At 36.8% G+C, this 19991-nt stretch overlaps 2 protein-coding genes across 3 annotated transcripts in view; one reads left to right on the top strand and one right to left on the bottom strand.

The window, feature by feature from the left end:
- The window catches only part of LOC102804683 (replication factor C subunit 1-like), a 55988-nt gene extending 36406 nt beyond the window's left edge, over positions 1 to 19582 (bottom strand). The window contains exons 1-12 of the mRNA XM_085507579.1: positions 19361 to 19582; positions 18533 to 18758; positions 17858 to 17968; positions 16205 to 16377; positions 15544 to 15651; positions 15144 to 15216; positions 14579 to 14907; positions 9591 to 9770; positions 6413 to 6520; positions 5256 to 5532; positions 3684 to 3781; positions 2972 to 3178 (exon numbers count right to left, since the gene is read on the bottom strand). Of these exons, the coding sequence (XP_085363705.1) occupies positions 2972 to 3178; positions 3684 to 3781; positions 5256 to 5532; positions 6413 to 6520; positions 9591 to 9770; positions 14579 to 14907; positions 15144 to 15216; positions 15544 to 15651; positions 16205 to 16377; positions 17858 to 17968; positions 18533 to 18758; positions 19361 to 19363 (1893 nt within the window). The 5' untranslated portion in view covers positions 19364 to 19582. The remainder of the gene's footprint in view (positions 1 to 2971; positions 3179 to 3683; positions 3782 to 5255; positions 5533 to 6412; positions 6521 to 9590; positions 9771 to 14578; positions 14908 to 15143; positions 15217 to 15543; positions 15652 to 16204; positions 16378 to 17857; positions 17969 to 18532; positions 18759 to 19360) is intronic.
- Positions 19583 to 19622: 40 nt separating this feature from the next.
- The window catches only part of LOC100375061 (PAS domain-containing serine/threonine-protein kinase-like), a 69933-nt gene continuing 69564 nt past the window's right edge, over positions 19623 to 19991 (top strand). For both annotated transcript variants that reach the window (XM_085508084.1, XM_085508085.1), the window contains exon 1: positions 19623 to 19662. In XM_085508084.1, coding sequence (XP_085364210.1) covers positions 19643 to 19662 — 20 coding nt within the window. In that variant the 5' untranslated portion in view covers positions 19623 to 19642. The remainder of the gene's footprint in view (positions 19663 to 19991) is intronic.

Here is a 19991-nt window from a genome sequence, read left to right as displayed (position 1 = left end):
CCAGAATGTGTTACCTTTAAAAGATATCCTCAGAAAGTACCAAAATGTGTGACCTTTAAAAGGTATCCCCAGAAAGTACCAAAATGTGTGACCTTCAAAAGGTATCCACAGAAAGTACCAGAATGTGTGACATTTAAAAGGTATCCCCAGAAAGTACCAGAATGTGTGACCTTTAAAAGGTATCCCCAGAAAGTACCAGAATGTTTGACCTTCAAAAGGTATCCCCAGAAAGTACCAGAATGTGTGATATTTAAAAGGTATCCCCAGAAAGCACCAGAATGTGTTACCTTTAAAAGATATCCCCAGAAAGTACCAAAATGTGTGACCTTTAAAAGGTATCCCCATAAAGTACCAGAATGTGTGACCTTCAAAAGGTATCCCCAGAAAGTACCAGAATGTGTGATATTTAAAAGGTATCCCCAGAAAGCACCAAAATGTGTGACATTTAAAAGGTATCCACAGAAAGTACCAGAATGTGTGACCTTCAAAAGGTATCCACAGAAAGTACCAGAATGTGTGACATTTAAAAGGTATCCCCAGAAAGTACCAGAATGTGTGACCTTTAAAAGGTATCCACAGAAAGTACCAGGATGTGTGACCTTTAAAAGGTATCCACAGAAAGGACCAGGATGTGTGACATTTAAAAGGTATCCCCAGAAAGTACCAGAATGTGTGACCTTTAAAAGGTATCCCCAGAAAGTACCAGAATGTGTGACATTTAAAAGGTATCCCCAGAAAGTACCAGAATGTGTGACCTTTAAAAGGTATCCCCAGAAGGTACCAGAATGTGTGACATTAAAAGGTATCCCCAGAAAGTACCATAATGTGTGACCTTTAAAAGGTATCCCCAGAAAGTACCAGAATGTGTGACATTTAAAAGGTATCCCCAGAAAGTACCAGAATGTGTGACCTTTAAAAGGTATCCCCAGAAGGTACCAGAATGTGTGACCTTTAAAAGGTATCCCCAGAAAGTACCAGAATGTGTGACCTTTAAAAGGTATCCCCAGAAAGTACCAGAATGTGTGACCTTTAAAAGTTATCCCCAGAAGGTACCAGAATGTGTGACATTTAAAAGGTATCCCCAGAAGGTACCAGAATGTGTGACATTTAAAAGGTATCCCCAGAAAGTACCAGAATGTGTGACCTTTAAAAGGTATCCCCAGAAAGTACCAGAATGTGTGACATTTAAAAGGTATCCCCAGAAAGTACCAGAATGTGTGACATTTAAAAGGTATCCACAGAAAGTACCAGAATGTGTGACCTTTAAAAGGTATCCCCAGAAAATACCAGAATGTGTGACCTTCAAAAGGTATCCCCAGAAAGTACCAGAATGTGTGACCTTTAAAAGGTATCCCCAGAAAATACCAGAATGTGTGATCTTCAAAAGGTATCCACAGAAAGTACCAGAATGTGTGACATTTAAAAGGTATCCCCAGAAAGTACCAGAATGTGTGACCTTTAAAAGGTATCCCCAGAAAGTACCAGAATGTGTGACATTTAAAAGGTATCCCCAGAAAGTACCAGAATGTGTGACCTTTAAAAGGTATCCACAGAAAGTACCAGGATGTGTGACCTTTAAAAGGTATCCACAGAAAGGACCAGGATGTGTGACATTTAAAAGGTATCCCCAGAAAGTACCAGAATGTGTGACCTTTAAAAGGTATCCACATAAAGTACCAGAATGTGTGACCTTCAAAAGGTATAACCAGAAAGTATCAGAATGTGTGACCTTTAAAAGGTATCCCCAGAAAGTACCAGAATGTGTGACATTTAAAAGGTATCCCCAGAAAGTACCAGAATGTGTGACCTTTAAAAGGTATCCCCAGAAGGTACCAGAATGTGTGACATTAAAAGGTATCCCCAGAAAGTACCATAATGTGTGACCTTTAAAAGGTATCCCCAGAAAGTACCAGAATGTGTGACATTTAAAAGGTATCCCCAGAAAGTACCAGAATGTGTGACCTTTAAAAGGTATCCCCAGAAGGTACCAGAATGTGTGACCTTTAAAAGGTATCCCCAGAAAGTACCAGAATGTGTGACCTTTAAAAGTTATCCCCAGAAGGTACCAGAATGTGTGACATTTAAAAGGTATCCCCAGAAGGTACCAGAATGTGTGACATTTAAAAGGTATCCCCAGAAAGTACCAGAATGTGTGACCTTTAAAAGGTATCCCCAGAAAGTACCAGAATGTGTGACATTTAAAAGGTATCCCCAGAAAGTACCAGAATGTGTGACATTTAAAAGGTATCCCCAGAAAGTACCAGAATGTGTGACATTTAAAAGGTATCCACAGAAAGTACCAGAATGTGTGACCTTTAAAAGGTATCTCCAGAAAATACCAGAATGTGTGACCTTCAAAAGGTATCCCCAGAAAGTACCAGAATGTGTGACCTTTAAAAGGTATCCCCAGAAAATACCAGAATGTGTGAGCTTCAAAAGGTATCCCCAGAAAGTACCAGAATGTGTGACCTTTAAAGGGTATCCCCAGAAAGTACCAGAATGTGTGACCTTTAAAAGGTATCCCCAGAAAGTACCAGAATATGTTACCTTCAAAAGGTATCCCCAAAAAGTACCAGAATGTGTGACATTTAAAAGGTATCGGAATCCCCAGAAAGTACCAGAATGTGTGACCTTTAAAAGGTATCCCCAGAAAGTACCAGAATGTGTGACCTTTAAAAGGTATCGGAATCCCCAGAAAGTACCAGAATGTGTGACCTTCAAAAGGTATCCCCAGAAAGTACCAGAATGTGTGACCTTTAAAAGGTATCGGAATCCCCAGAAAGTCCCAGGATGTGTGACCTTTAAAAGGTATCCCCAGAAAGTACCAGGATGTGTGACCTTCAAAAGGTATCCCCAGAAAGTACCAGAATGTGTGACCTTCAAAAGGTATCCACATAAAGTACCAGGATGTGTGACCTATAAAGATTAATAGAATACAGAGAAAATGTTCAATATTAACCACATTACATACCTGCATACCTCCTCTGTCTTCATTACCTGCCATTCCATCAACTTCATCCATTAAAATACAATGTTTATGCCCTTTGGTCTGTTCACTGGTGCCTCCAAGAAAATCAACCACTGTTTGATTATTCAATGACTGGGCAACAACCTCCTTCAAGCTTCTCTTGCTTCGAGTATCACTGGCATTCAGTTCAATGTATGAAAACCCAGCTTCCTGAAACATGATGTAGAAAAGTAAAACGGTATTTGGAATGTAAGGATTTACAAAACAGTAACATTTAACTTACTGTTTTGAAGTAAAACAGCAGTGTTTGCTACAACACCTTGTTTGCGATGTGAGTCCCATGCAACGTCATCAACATCTTTAATAGTTTAACCATTCCTAACTGAATAGTGTTACAGTAGTACTGGTATTTGCATTAAATGATTAAAACATTTAAACAACATTATTTAATATGCATTTCTTTATAAGTTTATTTCATTATTAAATTTGAACTAAACTGACTAAATTTCCTACAGATTACATATCATGATGACATTTTTGTTAAAACATTATTAAGGTGGTAAACATTGACTTTGGCAAGCATAATGTTAATAACCTAAATTAAATACATTTCAAAGGCTATACACAGCTGCACTGTATATTGTAGTTACCAGATCTAAATGTAACTTGAGAAAGGTTAGCGGATTAAGTCTTAGATAAAATGTACCTGACTTACCTGACATACTAATTGTGAACTGGTGGTTTTACCAACACCAGGTGGTCCTGACAATAAGGCAGCTTTGAAACCAGATCCATCATCTTTATTCATGTAACCTGTAAAAACACACAATAACATCATCAGGAAATAGTAAAATTACACAATAATTTCTTAGTGTTTGACAGTACCAGTATTCAAATTTCTTCCACACATGTTTGGAAATGAGCACATTTGATTCTTGCTCCAAGCATTTCAAATTACATATTATCGAACAAAATTGAGAGAAAAATAAATCAGATGATTTAAATTCACTGAGCAAGTTAGTGAGGCCACAAATAAAACTTACTAGGAAGGACTGGTGCTTGACAACACATTTATTATAAGCTATCAAAATGGATGGTTGTGACAAACACTTGACATGGTTTAGTGTACAGGTTTGGATTAGTTGTGCTGTTTAAGGTACATTGCTAGTATTCAACTTAATAAATAGGAGAACAAATTTATCATAATCTTTTGTTTTAAAGTGTCACATAATTATTGATCATTTCTAATGTCACATAATTATTGATCGTTTTTAATGTCATCAACTTTTCAGGTTTTTATCCCAGTATTAGATATTTGTTTGGAGAAAAAATGCCTAAAAAGATGCAGTTTTGGTATAATTTCCATGTTAAAGCAAATATTTCATAAAAAATGAATAATAATCATCAGAATGTCTTAAAAAGTTTTGACAACCATATGTTCCCATCTTATAACTATTTTTCACCATATGTAAACAAATGAAATTTTGAGATATGCTGAGAAATATTTCTCATAATAGCCAATGTTGAGTGGCCCAAAAATCACCATTTTAATGATTGTTCGACCAGTGTTTTGTGCGGAAAGTAGTTTGGAGACTTTAACATTATCTGGGTTTCATGAACAACATCATAAATTAGATTCATACTGAATGTCAGGGAAATCCTATAATTTGTTTGAATGGCTGTCAACCACTTTAACTGGAAGGAATTCGTTGCTGCTGCAATTAATTGTGAGATGAAAGTCCTGAGAGAACACATAAAGATCTATACCTACTAACAAGAGGTACAATACACAACTATGTGCATGGCGTTTCACCCATTTTCACTTAAGATCACATTCAATTGCTTAAGCTTCCTGTTAAAATTATTAATCGCACCAAAGTTGCACTAAATTTATGGCCAGTGTGAGTAATAAGTGATTGTATTACTGAAGCAATTAAGTGGTTTGGCGAGTATTTTTTGAATGAATGATCTCAGGTAATCTAAACCCACAACCAAGATACTGTATCATATTTTAGAAATTTGAGTAGCTTGTCAAGAGAGCAGCATCCAGTGCTGGTTAGCTAATTAGGTCTGCATGTATTATGTGGTAATTTCATTCATTATTGTTAAGCAATTAAATCGTTTCAAATGTCCATACTGCTATTGGTTTGAAATATGTTTGATTCATTGCAAACTCTTTATCGCATGTCAAACACCGATATCTAAGTTGCATACGCTGACAACACACACAAATTAAAAAGGTTAAAAAGGTAGAAAGCAGAAATAAAGTAAAGTAGGAATTCCTTACCAGGCTTTTTATTTCCAACATGTATTTGATGCCATTTCTTCAACCAATTAAATAATTTCTTAACATTACTTTTATCACCTTGTTGACCAATAATTTGTTTAAGGTTTGTTGGTTTATGTTTGTCCACCCACAGCAAGCTATGTGGTGATTGGTCAGTACTACTAGTTTTTAAAGGTGAACTGGTCTTCTTAACCAATGGGCTTTCAGCTCTTGAAGTTGAAGGCAATGATTCTCTTGCTGGTGTGTCTGTGCTTTTTCTTTTGGGTGTCTCTTTTACCTACATGTAAAGGTTTTAAAATAATGCTGTCATTATGTACCATCATGGTCTAATCCTAAAAAGTACTATACAAGGAGAAGACTGTAGCAAGCTGGGGCATGCAATTTTGTATGTGGAATTGAAAAGAGGTAAAAATTATTGTAGTTACACAGTTCAGTGAAATCTTGTCTGATTACCTTCCAATTGTTGTGCGAGTCAACAGATCTCCTCAAAAACAGTCTAGAAATGTTGTCTTGATTTTCATTATTAACCACGTAAATTCATTAAATAAATTCATGTCATAAAGAATATGTAGTCACACTTTTGTGTCTGTGGCAATTATCACTTGATACAGCACATGCGGACAACTAAGAACTGGCACATCTATTGTGTCAGTAAATTGGCTTAATCAAATTAGAAACATGTTATTATACTTTATTAGCCAATCAACATCACGTCATGATCAACCAATGATGGTGCAAACAGACAACTTTTCTAGAATACTCTGGATAAGGACGCATGAACAGTATGAAGGTAACAGGACTGAGTTTACATTACTATAATATAACATAACCTGAGTTTTAATCTAGTGTATATTTGTAATTTGGTAAAATGTTCTTGTTTTGCTTGTAGCCCAGGTGGGTAATATTTTTTCAATGAGATTCATTTGGTTGAAATTTTAACTTTTGAATGCAATGTACATTATAGTGTTGTAAGTATTAACTTTAAAAGCTACATAATAAAAACATGACATTGGACTTAAATTTTTCATGACAAAGAAGTAATATGTTGCTGATACTGTGAATTGCAAGGTAACCTAAATATACTTTTAGAAGCTGTCACTTCTTATGATGCCATTATTCCAAATATGTACAAAGCACAAAAAAAGTTAAAGTCTTACCTTGCCCATCTGGTTTGTAGGATCATATTTGGAGATTTTTCCTGGCAATGTTTTAATTAAATTTAATAAACCATCTTCATCAATTTGTTTTGTTTTAAACTGATTAGCCTGTCAAGATATGATGAGATAAAAAGGAATAATAAAGACTCAAAAAATGAAGTATAAATGATAAATAAAGAAATTTAGTGTTTAGCATATGCATGAATGAACTATCCCTGTGATGCTATGCTACGTTTTAAAATAAATCTACACCAAACATCAATCAGCTACATACTGATACCAGCCAAGAACTGATTGAAGTTGCATACCCACTTTGAATAATCTGCAGAAAACCTCTCACTGACCCTTGGAATTAGGGATTTGGGGATTTTGTATGGTTAATGTGAAATCCTATTCAATAGATTCCAGAAATTAAATATATAAATAGCATCTAAAATATCTATAAATGTCCTTGGGTGATTACAACAATAAAAATAATATAATTTGGTGAGCTTCAGTGCGGTTAGCTTCAGTGCTCAAATTTTTCAAAATTTGCTGCCAAACCAACAGACTTCATTATTTTTCATGAGAAACATAATCAGTGGTAGGTGTTCTGCACATAATACAATGTGTAAATGTTTACAGGGATCAGTGGTAGGTGTTCTGCATATAATACAATGTGTAAATGTTTACATGGGTCAGTGGTAGGTGTTCTGCACATAATACAATTTGTAAATGTTTACATAATTCAGTGGTAGGTGTTCTGCACATAATACAATGTGTAAATGTTTACATAATTCAGTGGTAGGTGTTCTGTATATAATACAATGTGTAAATGTTTACATGGGTCAATGGTAGGTGTTCTGCATATAATACAATGTGTAAATGTTTACATGGGTCAGTGATAGGTGTTCTGCATATAATACAATGTGTAAATGTTTACATGGGTCAGTGATAGGTGTTCTGCATATAATACAATGTGTAAATGTTTACAGGGATCAGTGGTAGGTGTTCTGCATATAATACAATGTGTAAATGTTTACATGGGTCAATGGTAGGTGTTCTGCATATAATACAATGTGTAAATGTTTACATGGGTCAATGGTAGGTGTTCTGCATATAATACAATGTGTAAATGTTTACATGGGTCAGTGGTAGGTGTTCTGCATATAATACAATGTGTAAATGTTTACATGGGTCAGTGATAGGTGTTCTGCATATAATACAATGTGTAAATGTTTACAGGGATCAGTGGTAGGTGTTCTGCATATTATACAATGTGTAAATGTTTACATGGGTCAGTGGTAGGTGTTCTGCATATAATACAATGTGTAAATGTTTACATGGGTCAGTGGTGGGTGTTCTGCATATAATACAATGTGTAAATGTTTACATGGGTCAATGGTAGGTGTTCTGCATATAATACAATGTGTAAATGTTTACATGGGTCAGTGGTGGGTGTTCTGCATATAATACAATGTGTAAATGTTTACATGGGTCAGTGGTAGGTGTTCTGCATATAATACAATGTGTAAATGTTTACATGGGTCAATGGTAGGTGTTCTGCATATAATACGATGTGTAAATGTTTACATGGGTCAATGGTAGGTGTTCTGCATATAATACAATGTGTAAATGTTTACATGTGTCAATAGTAGGTGTTCTGCATATAATACAATGTGTAAATGTTTACATGGGTCAGTGGTGGGTGTTCTGCATATAATACAATGTGTAAATGTTTACATGGGTCAATGGTAGGTGTTCTGCATATAATACAATGTGTAAATGTTTACATGGGTCAATAGTAGGTGTTCTGCATATAATACAATGTGTAAATGTTTACATGGGTCAGTGATAGGTGTTCTGCATATAATACAATGTGTAAATGTTTACATGGGTCAGTGGTAGGTGTTCTGCATATAATACAATGTGTAAATGTATACATGGGTCAGTGGTAGGTGTTTTGCATATAATACAAAGTGTAAATGTTTACATGGCTCAGTGGTAGGTGTTCTGCATATAATACAATGTGTAAATGTTTACATGGGTCAATGGTAGGTGTTCTGCATATAATACAATGTGTAAATGTTTACATGGGTCAGTGGTAGGTGTTCTGCATATAATACAATGTGTAAATGTTTACATGGGTCAGTGGTAGGTGTTCTGCATATAATACAATGTGTAAATGTTTACATGGGTCAATGGTAGGTGTTCTGCATATAATACGATGTGTAAATGTTTACATGGTCAATGGTAGGTGTTCTGCATATAATACAATGTGTAAATGTTTACATGGGTCAATAGTAGGTGTTCTGCATATAATACAATGTGTAAATGTTTACATGGGTCAATAGTATGTGTTCTGCATATAATACAATGTGTAAATGTTTACATGGGTCAGTGATAGGTGTTCTGCATATAATACAATGTGTAAATGTTTACATGGGTCAGTGGTAGGTGTTCTGCATATAATACAATGTGTAAATGTTTACATGGGTCAGTGGTAGGTGTTCTGCATATAATACAATGTGTAAATGTTTACATGGGTCAATGGTAGGTGTTCTGCATATAATACAATGTGTAAATGTTTACATGGGTCAGTGGTAGGTGTTCTGCATATAATACAATGTGTAAATGTTTACATGGGTCAATAGTAGGTGTTCTGCATATAATACAATGTGTAAATGTTTACATGGGTGAAAGAACTCTGGGAAAAATATTTTGTGAAAAGTGACAGCATATTTTGTTGCACGCACAGCAATCAATATATGGAATTAAATAACACCAAATACATGTACCCAGCAAGGTAAATACAATGTCAAATAAAAAATATGTCCAGCATGAATGACTAATCGTTTGGCATTGAATCACCTTTATGTCTTCATCTTGGGCATATTCATAAAATGATGCTTTATAAGCAAGCTTATTATATGCATAGGACAGTCATGCCATTGCAAATAAGTTAGGAGATCCAGTGCCATACACAAGCATTTGTTTGAGTTGCACAAACAGTGCATGATTTTACATTATAGTGTTTACTCTGCCATGATTTGTAAGCAGCTACTATGATTTACCATCTATGAGCGATTTCACTGTAAGTGTGAATATAAATACAAGTTTGTTAAATCTACCTCTGTATGAACAATGAAATCTAAACCTATCACTAAACACTCTGTAGTAAATATGTATACCTACTGACCTTATTAAGTTTACTTTCCCCTGCATCCCTACCAACAACCATATAACTGGTTTTCTTGCTGACACTACTCGTCACTTTACCACCATACCTTTCAACCAATTCCTTTGCCTGGTCTCGTTCAAGGGATTCCAGCACCCCAGTAATTACCACTGTCAACCCCTCCATACAATTGTCAGCTCCCTAGAAAAACACAATACAAATATTGATAAAAATTCTATAAATATTTTTCTCTATTGCTAACAGCTTTTTAGTTAATTTTTGACAGGTCTGTCTACATCTGCTCACATGAACACTGAGGGCACTGTTCACTTTTGTTTACATGAACACTGAGGGCTCTGTTCACAACTGTTTACATAAACACTGAGGGCTCTGTTCACTTCTGTTTACATGAACACTGAAAGGTTTGTTCACTCCTGTTTACATGAACACTGAGGGCTCTGTTCACATCTGTTTACATGAACACTGAGGGCTCTGTTCACAACTGTTTACATGAACAATGAGGGCTCTGTTCACAACTGTTTACATGAACACTGAGGGCTCTGTTCACAACTGTTTACATGAACACTGAGGGCTCTGTTCTCATGAACACTGAGGGCTCTTATTACATGAACAATGAGGGCTCTGTTTACATGAACAATGAGGTATGTTCACTTCTGTTTACATGAACACTGAGGGCTCTGTTCACATCTGTTTACATGAACACTGAGGGCTCTGTTCACATGAACACTGAGGCTCTGTTCACTTATGTTTTCATGAACACTGAGGGGTCTGTTCACGTCTGTTTACATGGAAACTGAGGGCTCTGTTCACAACTGTTTACATAAACACTGAGGACTCTGTTCACATGAACACTGAGGGCTCTGTTCACAACTGTTTACATGAACACTGAGGGGTCTGTTCACATCTGTTTACATGAACACTGAGGGTTCTGCTCACATGAACACTGAGGCTCTGTTCACTTATGTTTTCATGAACACTGAGGGGTCTGTTCACGTCTGTTTACATGGAAACTGAGGGCTCTGTTCACAACTGTTTACATAAACACTGAGGGCTCTGTTCACATGAACACTGAGGGCTCTGTTCACAACTGTTTACATGAACACTGAGGGTCTGTTCACATCTGTTTACATGAACACTGAGGGTTCTGCTCACATGAACACAAGCTCTGTTCATTTGTGTTTAAATGAATACTAAGGGTTTTGTTCACAACTGTTTACATAAACACTGAGGGCTCTGTTCACATGAACACTGAGGGCTCTGTTCACAACAGTTCACATGAACACTGAGGGGTCTGTTTACATCTGTTTACATGAACACTGGTAGCTCTGTTCACTTCTGTTTACAAGAACACTGAGGGGTCTGTTCACTTCTGTTTACATGAACATTAAGGGCTCTGTTCACATGAACACTGAGGGCTCTGTTCACTTCTGTTTACATGAACACTGAGGGCTCTGTTCACTTCTGTTTACATGAACACTGAGGGCTCTGTTCACTTCTGTTTACATGAACACTGAGGGGTCTGTTCATAACTTTACTTGAACACTAAGGGGTCTGTTCACATATGTTTACATGAACACTGAGGGCTCTGTTCACTTCTGGTCTTTACTAGACTCGTCACATCCGACAATGTACAACACACACTTACATAAGGTAAGGTTCATGCCAGGTTCGGCCACGTAGAGGGCTCTGTTCACTTCTGTTTACATGAACACTGAGGGGTCTGTTTACATCTGTTTACATGAACACTGAGAGCTCTGTTCACTTCTGTTCACATGAACACTGAGGGCTCTGTTCACTTCTGTTTACCTGAACACTGAGGGCTCTGTTCACTTCTGTTTACATGAACACTGAGGGGTCTGTTCACTTCTGTTTACATGAACACTGAAAGGTCTGTTCACTCCTGTTTACATGAACACTGAGGGCTCTGTTCACATCTGTTTACATCAACACTGAGGGCTCTGTTCACAACTGTTTACATGAACACTGAGGGCTCTGTTCACATCTGTTTACATGAACACTGGTGGCTCTGTTCACTCCTGTTTACATGAACACTGAAAGGTCTGTTCACTCCTGTTTACATGAACACTGAGGGCTCTGTTCACATCTGTTTACATCAACACTGAGGGCTCTGTTCACAACTGTTTACATGAACAATGAGGGCTCTGTTTACATGAACGCTGAGGTCTGTTCACTCCTGTTTACATGAACACTGAGGGCTCTGTTCACATGAACACTGAGGGCTCTGTTCACAACTGTTTACATGAACACTGAGGGCTCTGTTCACAACTGTTTACATGAACACTGAGGGCTCTGTTCACAACTGTTTACATGAACACTGAGGGCTCTGTTCACAACTGTTTACATGAACAATGAGGGCTCTGTTTACATGAACGCTGAGGTCTGTTCACTCCTGTTTACATGAACACTGAGGGCTCTGTTCACATGAACACTGAGGGCTCTGTTCACTCCTGTTTACATGAACACTGAGGGCTCTGTTCACATATGTTTACATGAACACTGAGGGCTCTGTTCACATGAACACTGAGGGCATTGTTCACAACTGTTTACATGAACAATGAGGGCTCTGTTTACATGGACACTGAGGTCTGTTCGCTCCTGTTTACATGAACACTGAGGGCTCTGTTCACATGAACACTGGGGGCTCTGTTCACAACTGTTTACATGAACACTGAGGGCTCTGTTCACTTCTGTTTACATGAACACTGATGGCTCTGTTCACTCCTGTTTACATGAACACTGAGGGCTCTGTTCACATCTGTTTACATGAACACTGAGGGCTCTGTTCACAACTGTGTACATGGACACAGGGCTCTGTTCACTCCTGTTTACATGAACACTGAAAGGTCTGTTCACTCCTGTTTACATGAACACTGAGGGCTCTGTTCACATCTGTTTACATCAACACTGAGGGCTCTGTTCACAACTGTTTACATGAACAATGAGGGCTCTGTTTACATGAACGCTGAGGTCTGTTCACTCCTGTTTACATGAACACTGAGGGCTCTGTTCACATGAACACTGAGGGCTCTGTTCACAACTGTTTACATGAACACTGAGGGCTCTGTTCACAACTGTTTACATGAACACTGAGGGCTCTGTTCACATCTGTTTACATGAACACTGATGGCTCTGTTCACTCCTGTTTACATGAACACTGAGGGCTCTGTTCACATCTGTTTACATGAACACTGAGGGCTCTGTTCACATGAACACTGAGGGCTCTGTTCACAACTGTTTACATGAACAATGAGGGCTCTGTTTACATGGACGCTGAGGTCTGTTCACTCCTGTTTACATGAACACTGAGGGCTCTGTTCACATGAACACTGGGGGCTCTGTTCACAACTGTTTACATGAACACTGAGGGTTCTGTTCACATATGTTTACATGAACACTGATGGCTCTGTTCACTCCTGTTTACATGGACACAGGGCTCTGTTCACTCCTGTTTACATGAACACTGAAAGGTCTGTTCACTCCTGTTTACATGAACACTGAGGGCTCTGTTCACATCTGTTTACATCAACACTGAGGGCTCTGTTCACAACTGTTTACATGAACAATGAGGGCTCTGTTTACATGAACGCTGAGGTCTGTTCACTCCTGTTTACATGAACACTGAGGGCTCTGTTTACATGAACACTGAGGGCTCTGTTCACAACTGTTTACATGAACAATGAGGGCTCTGTTTACATGAACGCTGAGGTCTGTCCACTCCTGTTTACATGAACACTGAGGGCTCTGTTCACATGAACACAGGGCTCTGTTCACAACTGTTTACATGAACACTGAGGGCTCTGTTCACATGAACACTGGGGGCTCTGTTCACAACTGTTTACATGAACACTGAGGGCTCTGTTCACATCTGTTTACATGAACACTGATGGCTCTGTTCACTCCTGTTTACATGAACACTGAGGGCTCTGTTCACATCTGTTTACATGAACACTGAGGGCTCTGTTCACAACTGTGTACATGGACACAGGGCTCTGTTTACATGAACAATGAGGGCTCTGTTCACAACTGTTTACATGAACACTAAGGGCTCTGTTCACATGAACACTGAGGCTCTGTTCACATGAACACTGAGGCTCTGTTCACTTACGTTTTCATGAACACTGAGGGGTCTGTTCACGTCTGCTTACATGGAAACTGAGGGCTCTGTTCACAACTGTTTACATAAACACTGAGGGCTCTGTTCACATCTGTTTTCATGAACACTGAGGGGTCTGTTCACGTCTATTTACATGAACATTTTCAGGCTTCATGAGGAAAGAGCAAAGACTGTTTCAAATATAAAAAAAATCATATAACAAAAACGGCTCATTCTTTTACAATCTGAAACTCTTCCATGTCAAAGAGTTTGTTACGTAGAAACTACTTTACTCAGGTATGCATGTACATGAAATATAGTTAAACATTGATTGACATGCTTATAATTGATTGATGAGAAGAGACAAAAATAACAATAAAAATAGTTCCCATAAAATGCAATTTCTCCAAAGTGGCATTATGTTTGCAGGAGTCTATACTCGAACCAACAAGGATTGTTTGAGTTGTGTGGACATTGACAAATTTATATTCTACATCTTAACCTTTTCAACACCAAACTTTCTCTTCCAAATTTTTCTGCACTTTTTTCTTATATTCTTTAAAATTTCCGGAAATGAACCCTAATTTTGGAGCCAAAAGATAAAATTTTAGTCATTTTTCAGTTTTTATTTAAAAAAATTGGCTACTTTTTTCCAATCTTCTGAAGGTAAGTGCAGACTATAAATGGGACTATTATGTGAATTTGGGATAAAAAGAGGGAACTGGTACTGATAAGGTTAAAAGTCTTTACAGAAAAAATGTGATGTGATATAATGAACACCTAAATGTTATTGTGCCCTACTCAACACATGCATTTTGTACAAGATAGTTCACTAAGTCCATATACAATGTATAACCAAAATATTAAAACTAACCTCAGGAATTTCTTTCGACCCTAAAGACTTTGGTCCTTCTCTGTTTAAATAAGCCCTGTACATTCCCTTTTGCTTGGATCCCTGTGGTGTTCCATCCTCAGTATCACCACCTGTGGCAGGAGTTGTTTTTTTAGGAGTTACAGTTTTCGCTTGGGACTTGGTCGGTGTCTTCTGTGGAGTTTCCTTGATAACTGTTACTTTAGATTTGCTACCATTTTCATCAAGTTTCCTTGGAGTTGGTTTCCGTGGTGATTTAGTCGGTGTGTCTTCCACAAGCACTTTGACATTCCTTGCCTTGTTTGCGAGTTTACTGGCCAACCCGGTCTTTTCTGTAAAATCAGATATCAAGATATTTTGTTAGACAATTGTTTAAATTCATTTATTATTTCACAACATTCAAGTATACGATCACATAATAACTATGTTGCTACAGTGCAACTGCAGACCTTGCATATTTCAGTCAGGTAAAACTGAATCAAACCATTTTAATAAGTATATCAAACTCACAAACAAGGCTTTTACATAACCACATTCGCACAAATTTAATGAATGAATATGGTAATACCTTTTTTGATTTTCTGAGGAGTTATTTCCGAACGCACAGATTTTCTAGGTGATGTCCTCCATGGTACAGGTTCCTGAAATTAAACACAAAAGTGTAACATGACATGGCCTGGCTGTTGTACATTTTTACTGTGTTTAATGAAGCCATAAAACAGAGGAACCATTAACAAGATTTAGATTTTAGTCAATATGATATTTGCTCCATTAGAAACACACATAAAATCAAATTGGATTTATTAATTACTGGATCATTAAAATATGACATCATTTCACCCATAGAGACACTTCTTTTATTCGCCCAAGCATTTTTAATATCTGGTAATTATACAAGCCAATTTTATTGGATTCGATCTTGAATCACCTAGACATCTAACAAAAAGAAGGGGTTGTCATGTCATTACTTTACTGTCTTCTTCGTCCTCATCCAGTTGATCTAATGTTTTCATAAAATCTATATCATCATGGTCTTCTTTCTCCTTCTTGAATTTTGAAGGACTTTCTTCTGGTGCCTGAAAATGGCAAAAAATACTGAAGTTTATACATGCAATATTTCATTTATACTTTTTTTGGAATGAGTTGAACTCAGGTCAGAACAAATCTTTTGTATTATTAAACATCAACAGTTTGAAAGTTGCTGTGGTCTGTGATCTGATACACGAGTCGTCATTCAAAATGATTTCATTAGGACAAACTTTGATTTTGAACAAGATACTACAATGTAGCAAATGTCCTATGATCATTGCAGGAACAAGTTAACCTTTGACCCATAATCATTTGACCTTTAACCCTGTCATGTTTCACAAAATAAACCTTTATAATTTGTTTTTAATATTTTTTCAAAAGTTTTGACGAAGACATGTAGACAATAGAAAATGATGTCTGTCTTGTTCAAAATTAACAAAAAAATTATAGAAAAATAAACAACAAATTTGCAAAATGTTTTGGCATGAATAATTATGGTATTCAAAGGGTTGGGAAGAATTAACAGTAACACATACAAAGTGTCTCAACACACATTGCATTGTCAGTTTGAAAGAATAACAACTATAGACTCAGTATTACCATCTTTCGTTTGGATGCTGGCGTCGATTTTGTAGCAGATCTGTGTATGGGTCCTGTGCCAAAGAAATCAAAAGCTGTTGTTTCTTTTCTTTTCACTGGAGTTTCTTCCTTTTTTACCAATTTCTTTGGTAAAGGTTTTACTTGTATTCTATCATGCATAACTTCCTCCTCATCTGCAAATTATGATGTTAGAAACAAAAATTTCATTTTATTTGAAGCGGAAGGGTCACGATAACAACAAACACTGAAAACACAAAGGTTCAAGGGTAGACAATTGTAATATGTAAACAATGACACGCTATGGCCATCTGACGCATGTAACACTCTCGCTTAAAGCATGACTAGACTAAGAGTAGCTCACTGTTTGGCAGAGCCAAAATCGATACTGTAACTTAAGGTGAGAATATACATTTCTGGTGGTGAAAATATACAAATACAGGATTAACACTATAGACTTTAGAGAGCTCATGTAACTATGGTATTATTTAATTTAATGGAACATTTCTTAGTATTTGAATGTGATTTCAGACTTGCAAGATTACATTTGAATTCCAAGCCTAGTTTCATCACGCATAACACAAACCCAATAAAACATTTATCATGTTTTTTGAGAACGAATAACCATTGTGAGCATCAGGAGTTAAACTACTGGCATTAGAATTAGAACAAATTTGGGACATGGAGTTGACAACTGATACAATATCTTTATTTGATAAAAGTGTGATATTGTTGTCGTGGAATAGTTAAACAACCAAGAATACATTAGAGCTGGATACACCAGAAAAAGTCACACAAAGCATTATTCTATTCTGTTTAATCTTTTCTTCAGCTGCCAGTCCCTGTATTCTATTGTGTCCTTGATACCAAAAATATACACATTACTGAATATCACCTGACTACATGAACATTTATACATGTACCTCAGTAGTCAATCATGTCTGTATATTTTTGCAATATATCATCATAGATTATTGCCTAAATATATTAAAAATATACATAGAAATTGAATTTGCTAGATGCGATAAAGACTACCTAGGGGCCTCACATAAATTTGACATCATGTGCCTGACGGCTATGGGGTAGAAGCCTTTGGCTGACCAGGATGATGTGGAGGCCAGAGATCGATATACAACAAATATGTAATTCTGATTACTTTTATGGTATCTCTTTCAGTAGGTGATTTTCAAAATACCAGACCAATGCAGTGTACATCAGAATGCAGTTGTCTGAAATCATGTGCTGGAAATGCTTATCAAGTTCTTGTATTATAAAAGTCTAATTCTTAGTCTGGAATTCAGCCATTCAGAGTACCCTTCTCAATACATTAAAGAATCGTCTGAATACTAACTTAACTAAGTCTGCACAAAAGTGTGTCTGATTGGCTGTCTCCATTACCATGGGAACTTGTATGCACAGACCGACTGATTTTACCAGTCTATTATTCAGAGATTTTTCAAAGTCTCAAGATAATAGACATCATCTAGCCTACTTGTACATAATTCTGGACACCTTTGCAATATTACACACAGTTAGTCATACACTAAACACCAGCAACATGCACACAATAGTGCACATGTAGTATACCCTAATATGATGCGCAAGAAGGATATATGCAAGTCTTACTATTAAAACAACTACCATTTGCAGTAGTACCTGAGTCAGGAATTATTGTAATATCTTCTTTCTTCATTATCTTGGATGCCTTACCATTGACTTTTGGAACATTCTTCCGAGTTGCTTTAACAGGACTTTCATCTTCTGAATCTAAATACATGCAAGAAATCAACATAAATGTATGTGATTTTAAAGACAGTAGACGTATAAGAACAGTCACTGTAACTACACTACTGTCTGAAGATGCCTCAAATACATTTTTATACTCCTGGCCAAAATCTTGACAGGGGAAGCCATGAATCACTTACAGTCTGTGATTTTTGTGACTACTCTCATGAAGTGATATTATACCCACCAGATTCATCTTTGTATTGATTCACAAGTATCCTGGATCTCTTGAACACTCACTGAAATATCAGCTTTAGACATACATGGTTTTTAATCCTTTTCTCATCAAAATGTCAGAAATTGTCCTCATTTGTAATATTTATTAGCATCCCTAGGCTAGTATGTGGAAATTAAGTTTGTGTTTGGTATTATTTATACAAGTTTGTATGTATCGCACTGTTCCAGAAAGAGGTTTCATATATGTACATGCACTTTGGTGATTTACATATACATGTACACTGTATTAGAGAAATACATGCATGTAGAAACCTAGTACAAACGACTGATATAATTAATATAATAACAGGTATCAATGTAGATACTCACCAGTATCAAATATTACACCAGATTTTCTTGATTTTGTAGTTTTCTTTGATTTTTTAAGAGTCACAAATTCCTCTTCGGCAGACTGACTGCTACTTCCTTTGAACTCCGGTCTTTTCCTTTTTCCTGATTTGCTTTGTATTTTCCCCTTCCTTGTATCTTTCTCAATAGGCTTTGTTTTTTGACTTGGTTTACTGCCACCAGCAGACCCAAAAAAACTTCTGATATCCTGGGTAGGAAATATTAAGCATATGTATTCAACTGCAGACATACAGGGTTAGGCAACAAAAGCCAAGTGAAGGTACAATGTAATACCAAGATGCACCGACTGAATGCCTTGATGTACTTCTGAATAGTCACATACTTCTGTCAAATTCTTCAATAATTCTAAAACATTAAATTTTCAATGACCAGGATAACATTTGATTGTTTTGTTTTTTGTATTCGCTAGTTTTTAAAACTTAAGAAAAAAGTGTGGTATGAATATTAATTAATCATTTTAAGTATGTTCAAATGCAAATAGTTCTAAAAGTGTGTAAACGTGTTATTCGAGAAATGGCTATATGAATCAGTTTAGATGAGTTAGCATTGCATTCCAGGTCTGATACGATTGGCAGATATATCATAGTCCATGTTTTATTCCGCAATGTTTACAATCGGACAGCCAGGTCACGATGGGTCACACACCCTCACAAGCGGGACGAAAGTTCACACTGGATTGCACACTATTTGTGAATAATTAACTCGGACTGACTCCTTTCAGCTTGCCCGAAGTGTTGTCATTGTCACTACTCTGTCAAAATCGAACTTAAATGCTGAAACTCAACTCACCATGTTTTCGTAGTTCGTTTCGATACGATCAGCTGTTAGCTGTCATGTCAGCATGTTCGCGCCAAAAAGTTCACTGAGCATGCGTGAAATTTCGAAGTTTGTCAGATGCGTTTGTGATCGGTTAGGGTTTGTAGATCACAAATAAAGCCAACATGCTGTATATTGTAAAATTTTTAAATAATGGTGAATATGAAATATACATGGGTTTAGCCAATTTACGGTATTATGTATTCCTTTTCATATGTAAATTACATGCGTGCGCATCGAATAGTTGTTCAGAAAATGGCGGACCCGTTGAACAGGTAAACAGTCGCTGTTTTGACAAATATTGGTTTTCTCTTCATATTTGCCTAGTGTCGCTATAATCACGGAATTTGTTGAATTTATTTGAAAACTGTGCTCAGTGTGGCGGAAGTATTGTACATATGCTTGCGACTTAACGTTCTATCGTGTTTTCGCTGAGGTCGAGTCGACATGCTTGAAATCCTGCACCCGCGCAGTTGATGACACTATGGGTCTATTGTTTTTTCCAATGGTCAGATTAATTATAGTCACAAGTGACAATTAAGGACTTTAACGACAGAGCAAATGTTTTCTCATATATGTATGGGTCGTGAATCCACACTCCAAT

This window comes from Saccoglossus kowalevskii, chromosome 14 (assembly GCF_978046115.1).
Source record: "Saccoglossus kowalevskii chromosome 14, keSacKowa6.1, whole genome shotgun sequence".
NCBI classification, from domain to species: domain Eukaryota; kingdom Metazoa; phylum Hemichordata; class Enteropneusta; family Harrimaniidae; genus Saccoglossus; species Saccoglossus kowalevskii.
This window is presented reverse-complemented; position numbering and strand designations above follow the sequence as displayed.